Genomic DNA, 9,928 nt, shown 5'->3' with positions numbered 1-9,928 from the left:
TGCAGTGGTGCAATCAGAGCTCACTGCAGCCTTGAACTGCCTCCTGAGTAGCTGGGGCTACAGGAATGCACCACTTCGCCTGGCTAATTGTTATTTCATTTTTTTTAAGATATAGGGTCTCACTATGTTGCCCAGGCTGGTCTCAAGCTCCTGGGCTCAAGTGATCCTCCCCCTTCAGCCTCCTAAAGTGCTGGGATTCTTTATGGGTATGAGCTACCATGCCCAGCTAGCCATTCTTCTTAAACCATAATTGATAAATGATTCATTGAAAAAAATTCAAACAATTAAAAACATTTGTTTGTGCACATAATTTACCTTGCTTACCTTCAAGGTTGAATGAGCACCCCAGTTAATTCTTATTAGGTAAATCTGAAAAACACAGCAAAAAAAGTTAGTTCTCTTTCTCCCCATCCCCTTTTTGTACTTTATTTCTGCCACCCACAACTTTCTATTTTAGGAAATTTCAAACCTCAGATAAGTAGTGTAATGGACACCACATACCCTTCACTAATAGTCACCAAAATACACCTTACCTTATCTGTGTGCATGCTTTCTCCATACACACATGTGCATGTGCGTGCACACACACACGCACACACTTTTAGTGACCCATTAGAAGGTAAACAGCAGATCATGACCTTCCTGGCTAAGTACTGGAGGAACATGTACTCCTGTTTGGCCAAACACCATCCTCACGTCCAAGAAGCTTTACACAGATTCAACAATGTCATTTTTTTTTTTTTTGAGACAGAGTCTTGTTCTGTCGACCAGGCTGGAGTGTAGTGGCATGATCTGGGCTCACTGCAACCTCCACCTCCCAGGTTCAAGTGATTCTCGTGCCTCAGCCTCCAGAATAGCTGGGATTACAGGTGTCCGCCACCAGGTCCAGCTAATTTTTGTGTTTTTAGTAGAGACAGGGTTTTGCCATGTTGCCCAGGCTGGTCTCGAACTCCCGGGCTCAAGCAATCCACCCACCTTGGCCTCCCAAAGTGCTGGGATTACAGGCGTGAGCCACTGTGTCCGGCCAATGATGTCATCTTAAATACAGCCCATATTCAAATTTTCCCTCTCCTAAAATGTTCCTGATCACTTTTTTGGGGGTCTCACTCACTCTCTTTTTTTTTTGAGACAGGATCTCACTCTGTCACCCAGGCTGGACAGCAGTGGCTCGATCTCAGCTCACTGTAACCTCTGCCACCCAGGCTCAAGTGATCCTCCCACCTCTGCCTGCTGAGTAGCCGGGATTACAGGTGTGCACCACCATACCCAGCTAAGTTTTTGTATTTTTGTAGAGATGGAATTTTGCTATGTTGCTGAGGCTAGTTTCGAACTCATGAGTGATCTGCCCACCTCGGCCTCCCAAAGTGCTGGGATTACAGGCATGAGCCACTGCCCCTGGCCCTGTCTCTTAAAGTGTCTTTTCCCATTGTTCAGCCTCTCTGATTACTGGAAACGTCTCATTTTGAACCAAGTCTGACTCCCAGTCACATCCCTGCCCTGGTCTGCTGGAGGAGTCCGGGTTCTTGTCATCTGTCCCTGACAGTACTTTAAATTGTCTGAAGGTTGAAGACAGCCCTCCTTCCAGAACCCCTCCATCCTGGTCACCATCCTACCATCCTCTGGGCTTTTTCCAGACAGTCAATAAACCTTATGACATGTGGTCCCCGGAACTGGAGGCAGAGGGTCCCAGCCTGGGTCTGCCCCTCGCGCAGAGCAGGCTCACTGCCTCCCCCTGGTGGGGGGTGCACTCCTCCAGAAGCCGCCTCAGATCACATTGGTCACACTGAGCCCGGGTAGGATGGGCAGCACTGGACTTTTTCAACCAGTCCTTGTGCAATTGTTGCCCAGTGACTGAAACTGATGTGGAGAAAGAGGTTGGAACTAGTATAGGCTGGAACCATATAACGTGCCAGGCCCTGGGGAGATGGAGGCAGCAAAGAGACAAGCCTCAGCCTCTAGGGGAAGAGGACTGTGGCATCCTAGCACCACCAAGTATCAGCTGGGGTACCAAACCTCTCCAAGTCTCAATATTCTCATCTGTAGGAGGAAACAATATTTGAACTTCATAGGTTTGCTGTGAAGACGAAATGAGCTCATGTAAGTGTGCTCAGCAGAGTGGCCGGCGCCTGGTGGACTCCTGTATTGAACTGTTGAAGAATAAATGGAATTTTGGGGTGATGGTTGCCCAACACTGTGGTTGCTTTAAATACTAGTGAGTTGTACATTTGGAAATGGTTAAAATGGAGGCCAGGCGCAGTGGCTCACGCCTGTAATCCCAGCACTTTGGGAGGCTGAGGGGGGCGGATTGCTTGAGCTCAGGAATTTGAGACCACCCCGGGTAACATGGTGAAACCCTGTCTCTACTAAAATACAAAACATTAGCTGGGCATGGTGGGGCACACCTGTAGTCCCAGCTACTTGGGAGGCTGAGGCACCAGAATCGCTTGAGCCCCGGGGGCAGAGGTTGCAGTGAGCCAAGATCACGCCACTGCACTCCAGCTTGGGCTACAGAGTGAGACTCTGTCAAAAAAAAAAAAAGAAAAAAAAAGTCAAAATAGTGAATTTTATGTAAAGTGGATTTTACCACAATAAAAAAAGAATAAATGGAGGTTTTTCCAGGCAAAAAGGTGGATGGGAAGGGTGGGCGATAGCATTTTAGGCATAGAGCTGGTTTCTGAGTTACTGACGACATGCTGTCCAGGACGGAGTCTGTAGCAGAGCTTGCAGGCTTCGCTAGAGACTGCTCTCTAGGCCAGGGTGGACTTCAACTGGCATCACCATCTCAGTCACGTTTCACTTTATTTTGCACCAAGATCGCCTGAAAGATTTTGTCGAACACTTTGCTAAAATCAAGCCCCAAGTGAAGTTAGCTAGAGGGAGCTGGAAGAAGATTAATTCAAGTTAGAGATGGAGCCCCACCAAACCAGCAGAGTGGGTGCCAACCTATTCTGCACAATTCCCTGGGGGAGACATAAAGAAATTCATGTGAGATTGCATCCTGGGCGCGGTGCACACGCCTGACGACTTCACTTTAAGCTTCTCAGGTGAGTCTAATGCAGCCTAACATAGGACGGGTGGGCTCATGTTCTTTCTAAGGCGTGTCTCATTCTCTAACTGGCCCGGCTCCACCTCAAGCACCCAAAGCCAACGTCTACAAGCGGCTGACCTCTCAAGGGTCTGAGTTTTATTTTTAGAGGGGGCTATTCGTAGGAGAACAGAACGTGAATAAGGCCAGAGAAAGCACACGCTTGTCAACAAAGCAGATATTTCAACCAGTTTATTGTCTGACTCTTCTTTTTAGAGGGCGCTATTTGCAGGAGAACAGAACGCGAATAAGGCCAGAGAAAGCACAAACTTGTCAAAAAAGCAGATATTTCAACCGGTTTATTGTATCTTTACAATAATAAAAATAAATTAGTCACACACAAAAATAGTTATTTTTGCTGAAGAGAAAACAGACCATATTTACTCACATAATTCGCCTTCTACCTTTCACCTGCTTATGTAATAATTTAACACTGTAGGGGGGACATGGAGGTGACGGAGTATTTAGTGGGTTCCTTGCTCCTGGCTGTGCAGTTCTCAGGCCCCACAGGCCTTGGCCCCAGCATCCCCAGCAGGGACAGTGGAAGTGTCAGAGCAGTAAATGCCACCACTTCCCTCTCAGCCTCTCCCTGTCCCCGCCAGCCACCTGCCTCATCCACGGCTCTAACCAAGCCCGCCAAGCAACTGACGCTGCCAGTCTAACAACAGGGACAAAGCAAAGAGAAAGGGATAACAGACACCCTCCCATTTCCTTCTCCAAATGTCTGTGGATGAGGGGAAGGTAGATTAGATGAGGAAATATAATATTTAAGATGAAAAAGTAGCAATCAGGTTCAGGTACAATGCTACCTGAATGAGTCGAAAAGCTGAGTAATTTATATTTGATCTTAAACCTCAGGGAACTGGACTGATTAGCATACTAAACAATTGTAACTATGGACTGAGAAAAAGACATCAATCATCGTACAGCGACATTCCAGGAGGCTGGGTTAGTATGATCACATGCTTTCACACAAATGTGGATCGCATATGTAAATAAATACCTATCAGGTCCCTTTAAAATTAACACATTCTAAATAATAGAACTATTTTGGTGTAGTGACTCATTCTGCAGATAGAGTTCAGAATACATATTTCCTATAAACATCTTGTATTTACAGAGAACAAAATAATAAGTTATAACAAAGTATATCCTTCTGTCAACTGAGTCGTGGGGAAGGGGTCAAGGCAGGGGGTGTTAGTTTGTATAGCAGGTGGCTTCCCTCTCGCAAGTGAAAAAGGACTGAGAAAGTTGGCTGGAAGTTTTCACCCTCTTGTGGTCACACCCTCAGCACGATGGACACCCCCCCTCCATCATTATCTGCTGAAATGAACAGGAATGGGGGGTAGTTCAGGGTGCAGGGAGTTACTTTGCCCCTGCAAAGGTGCAGAAACTCCAGTCGAGCTGAGAAAGAGTGATGGTATCTACAGGGTCCTAGGCAAGCCATGGCTCTGCTTACACCACGGTGAGAGACCCTGGGCAGGCAGTCCCCCATCCTGCCGCTCAGCTACTCCTCGATGCAGACGGCGGCTCTGACCAACTTGCCAGTGTTTCTCTGAGACATGAGGCCGCATTCAGCTCAGGGTTTCAGTCCCACAGTGGGCTCCCCATGGCTGACAGGGTGGCAAAAGTCAGAAACGGAAAGTGCATAGCTGTGTACTTGCCTTCCCCCACCAAACAAATCACGTAAAGCTCTTCTACTTACAGACTCCCCTAAGCCCCGAGTGGAGACGGCCCTGAGCATCACGTTGCCCAGCCAGATGCTTGAATCCCCTCTCCAGCATCCCTGGCAAACGGCCTCTGCTTCCACCTCCAGTGATGGGTGGGTCACCACCTACCACAGTCCCTCTATCTCTGGAAGGCTCCAACTTGTGAAAAGCTGGGTCTCTGCAGGAGCTAAACTGTGCCTGCCTGTAGCTTCTTGGTCCTGGTCCTAGGAGAGCTCTCCTTGTGCCCTAGTCCCTTCTCCAGCCTGAGGGTTCTCATGAAGTCCTTCCTGCTGTTTCTGAGAGTCTGCACCCTTCATCAGGACGGGGCATTGATAAACTGATGTTATAGATGATCGGTTTTCTTCTTAAAGTATGGTTCCGGCAAATGCAAACACAATGTGATGTGATCCTCACCACTGTTTTCTCCTCACGTAGCCTGCATGTCTGTGGGTTTTGTTTTTGCATGGTTCCATCCCACTTTGACTCACACTGAGCTTAGTCAACTGAAATTCTTGCCTCTCTCCCACCTTGTATTTAGTTTTTCATTTTAGTCCAAATATAGTACTTTATGTGGATTCCTGGTGAATTTTTAACATCCAAGTTTTATTCTAGTCTCCCTGATCTTTTTGGATCCAGCACGTGTCACCCAAGCCATTGGCTCTTCAACTTCACGTCACCCATACATTTTGTGAGGAAGCCATCGATATTTTCCCATGTAAACCATATTAAAATGTTTTATATGGCAAGGATCAAATACTAGTCTCCACCCACAAGGCTGATATAGATTATCCAGCCTGTTTTAAGGGAAGTCATGTTTCTTTTTACCGCTTATATTTATGTCTTCCACTTATATATTATATCATTAGAAAATGGATATTCCAACTATAAAGTGGCTATCCGAATGAAAAGAAAACCCACAACATTTGTTTAGACAGGTCCTGGTAATATCTGGATTTCTCTGCCACATAACTTGATGAAAATACACCAAGCTCGTGTCTTCTCTTTTCTGTCCCTTTGTAAGGCCATTCTTTTTAAAGCAAAAAGAGTGTTGAATGCTAAATACTTTAAGAATAAGTAGATGAGTACGTAAGAAAATAAAGAAAAAACCCTCCAAGAACTCTGGGCCAGAGAGGTAAGGTAAAGGGACGGGTAGGCACAGTGCTGAGAATTCTTGTCATGTTCTAGCTCCCTGGGGGCGGGGACAGGCTGCCTTGCCCTCCCTGGGGTCCCCAACAGCTTGCAGGCAGCGGGCACTGAGCATACCTTTACGGAACTGAACTGACTCCCTCTAGTGGCTGGCTTTAAATGGCTTTTTTTTTTCTTTTGGTGTTTTTTGTTTGTTTTTTTAGTTGTATTTCTTAGGCCATCCCTTTTCTACAGAGAGAACCGCAAGTCATCGTGAGGGTGGAAAGAATCGATAGTACTAAATGTCCTTCACCTAGGCTGCAAGAGGCACAATTTCCTTTTTCAATGGATGAAAGTAAAACGGCAAACTATTTTTGTTTGGACTTTGTTGACTTTTGTGAGGAAACCATATGACAGCTTTAATATCTAATTTTAAAATTCAGAGCAGGAAATGAGGCAATCCCGTACACAGGCCAAGAAAAAAACCAGTATCAAAATGTAAATATCAATTCCACATTACGGCCAGTTAAGGAACAATGGGAAGACCAAGAAGGAGATGGCAGTGACAGAAGAAAGGAGAAGGGGAAATAATGGGCACTAAGAAAGCAGAAAGAGACATATTTGGAGGGAGATGGCTACCGAAATCTGGGCTTTTCTTAGATCCTCTCCAAGGAAAGTTATCACTGGAAATACCCAAGGCCCTGATTGTATGCACTGTGCTAGGGAGAAAGACATTCAGATGCCGAAATAAAAAACTAGGGAATTAGTAAAAATTGGATCTCTAAGACAAATAAATTGATCAAACTATAATAATAATCAAACTTCTAATAATGTATAACCTCTCCAGAGATGAACTCCAAGAACAGCTCAATGGTTTGTTGAAAAAAAAAAAAAAAGAGACCCCTGGTTTATGCACTTTCTCCCCAAGGGAGACATGGGGTTGATCCATCGGGTCTTCTTCAATTGCACAGTTGGCAGGCTGGCCATTCCCATGGAGGGTCATTCTCCTTTTAAAGAATGGTTAGGTAACCTTCAGCAGCCATAGGGCACTTTAGACATAAAGAGACAAAGCCATCACTGACCCAGCCCAGCCACGAGAATTCCTGAGTTGGAAGAACCAGGGTGTTCACCTCCCACTCAACAGAGAATTCCCTTTAAGGACAGAGCGCTCTCTCATGTGTGGTGGCCCTTGCCTCTGTTGGGCGGCTTTGATGGCTAGAAGGTGTTCCTTTAACTTGAGCTAAAACAGCCTTTCTCTCTTCCACTCATTGATCTTAGCCTGCCCTCCAGCATGAAAAGAAAACCTCTTCAAATGACTGGCTTGCTTGGCAAGATCTGAGAGCAGCCACATACAGGAACAACTCTCCTCGTGACAAGCAGCAAAACAAGTGGTGAGTGGAAAAGAGCAGGCCCTGAACAGCACCAGTCAATATGCTTGGCCTCTCTGGTCTCTTTTCACTTTGTTGGTTTGGGAGCCTGGGCCTCTGCCAGGATGCTTATCTGTAGGAGTTCCAAGAGAATCAGGAGATGGGGATGCTTTTGGGAAATGATGCCTGGGGCTCCCTAGAAGAGAAGCTGGAAAGCTACTCACAGAAAGGCCAAAGAGAATTTCTGAAAGCCCCAGGTTAGTGGAAGCCTAAAGAGCGTGTCAGGCCAGGTTGCCATACTGCTTCCAAAAGCTGCAAACCATCATCACAGTGGCAGATTTGTCAGCTGAAAGAGCAAATGGGGGAAACACTTTGCTAAGAATCCAGGCTTGCTTTAAAAGGGAAATATGCTCAGGACCATAAGACAAATTTTCTGTAAGTTTAACATTTGTTTAGCTTGCCATTATTTCTTAATGGGTAAAACATACATATATTCCTCTTAACTGTTTTCGGAGGGTCCACCTTTCAATATGCACTGCATCCTTCCAGGCCTGCGGCCTCTGGAACTGGATAGTTGGGGAAAGTGAATTGGAAGAGATGGGGAAGGGTCCACAGCTCCTTGTCGCAGGCCAACTGCATTAATGCAGATCTTGGTGCTCAAGTCTGGGGGTGGGCCATATGGACTGTGAGTCATGGGGGAGGGGAGGAATTTGTGGCCACAGAGGGAAATTCATAAACAAAACCAGAAAGACCAGAAAGAGACTTTTTCCAATACAGCAGTGTTTTGGCTGGGACAGGTTGGCCGGACTCTCCAGGGGCGTGGTGAAGAGCGTGGGGGAGGCGGCTGAGGCAGGGCAGAGCCCAGGCTGCAGAGCTGTGTGCTTCACAAGTTGGCTCTGTGGTCGGGAAGGCTCCACGGCCATAAGGACCCTGGCCTTTGATTTCCTGGGAGGAACAGCACTTGGAATGGAGTCAGAATTTCAGGCAATCACCTGGTTCCCCCAATGGCTTTCTTGTCTCACGGACAGTTTAACAAAGCTGGCAGAGTCCTGTAACTAGGATCTGTAACTTTGGGGGTAAGGGCAAGTAGGAACAGACATCCAAAACAACTGAGTGCTGGGATAAAGGCTTGACCGGAAAGACTTCAGGGGCCTGGGCTTTGTTTGCATTCTGGGAAACTTCTCAGTCTCTTGGTCAGAAATGAAGCAGCACCTTTCACATCTAAGGACAGGCCCCAGGCTGGATACTGGTAGATGACTGGGGCGGGGACTCAGCTCTTCCACTGGATGGGTGAATATACCTGGCAGGCCCATTACCTAAGTTGAGCCTCAGTTTCCCTGTCAGTAAAATGGGGATAATGAGTCACCCCCTGCCTCCCATTCTGGGATGTTGTGAGCTGCTAAGGAGCTAGTATCTGTGAGTACACCTGCTAAATAAAGCACAATATTCATGTGAGCTATCTGTGTCATAGGGCAGGAAAACAGTCTAATGTCTTTGAGAATGAAAACAGGCACATCTGGGCTGAGGTCACAGAGGGATGCACGCGTGTCAGCAAGGCTTAGTGGGGCGCTGGGTTGGGGGCACTGCCTCCTTGGACTCTCCAGGGTGCTAAGTTTAGAAAGGCCAGTAGCACCAGGGACGGGGCAGCGCTCAGTCAGTGGCCCATCTGCTGACTTGAAGGTGCCAGATGGGAGCAGGGCTGAGAGCTCCATGTACTTCCCACTGCTTGACTTTCAAAGGGCACCATTAGCAGATGCCAGGTCCAAGGAGGGGATCATCAGTACATGGTGATGCTTAAAGGACCGACTGTGGCTTTCAAACATTCTGTGTAAAAAGCCCCTGGGTACCACGGGGTGCATTCACCGGAGGCAGGGGTGGTGACTAAGTTGGTTGGCAGCGCCTGGGCCAGGGGGCCCGTGGTGGAGCAGCAGCCAGCCAGGTGCACTGCTGAAGCCCCCGGGAAGGCAGTGATGCTGCCCTACTGATGGGGGTGCAGGAGTGTTATCTGCTCCCCAGGAAGCCCGTCTGCCTGTTGGCCACACGGGTGCAGGAGGCACAGCAGGCGGTCTTGTAGTAGTTGTAGACACAGAGTCTTGCCTGGACCACCACGTTGCAGTTGTAGTACTTGTCCTTGCAGTTTTCATCTGCAGCAAAAGAGAACGAACAGAAGACTCCCTGAGCACAAGAGGCAGCCTGGACCAGTGGGAAGAGAAAGGGCGGTGGCTGTGGCTTTAACTCCTGCGCTGCTGTTTATCACCATTGTGGGGTGTGAATGGGTGCCAAGGGCTCACAGGTTTTTCTCTTTCTTTTAAACACGATAAGGGAAATAGGTATAGAGAATAAGTTACTCATCTGCGTCCTCACTTCTCTCTGATCACTTCCTCCTTCATCCTCGTCACTCCAGAGGGAATCAGAAGTTCCAAATTTGGCGTTTCTTATCCCCAAACATTTCTTTACACTTAAACTCTATGTGAGGGAATCCCTTACCACTCTGTGACATTTAAACATAAAAGATACATATTGTATAAGCTCCTTGGCAACTTGCTCGACATTGAATTTGTGCGATTCATTCATATTTGATGAATGCTATATTTTCATTATTGAATTTTCCACAATTTAATCCACAATTTAATCATTTTCTA

The 9,928-nt window shown here is 47.1% G+C and overlaps 1 protein-coding gene across 2 annotated transcripts in view; it reads right to left on the bottom strand.

Moving 5' to 3' along the window:
• Nucleotides 1-3,262: 3,262 nt before the first annotated feature.
• Nucleotides 3,263-9,928, bottom strand: part of THSD4 (thrombospondin type 1 domain containing 4) — a 665,075-nt gene continuing 658,409 nt past the window's right edge. For both annotated transcript variants that reach the window (XM_034939056.4, XM_034939057.3), the window contains one exon: nt 3,263-9,430. In XM_034939056.4, coding sequence (XP_034794947.1) covers nt 9,288-9,430 — 143 coding nt within the window. In that variant the 3' untranslated portion in view covers nt 3,263-9,287. The remainder of the gene's footprint in view (nt 9,431-9,928) is intronic.

This window comes from Pan paniscus, chromosome 16 (assembly GCF_029289425.2).
Source record: "Pan paniscus chromosome 16, NHGRI_mPanPan1-v2.0_pri, whole genome shotgun sequence".
NCBI classification, from domain to species: domain Eukaryota; kingdom Metazoa; phylum Chordata; class Mammalia; order Primates; family Hominidae; genus Pan; species Pan paniscus.
This window is presented reverse-complemented; position numbering and strand designations above follow the sequence as displayed.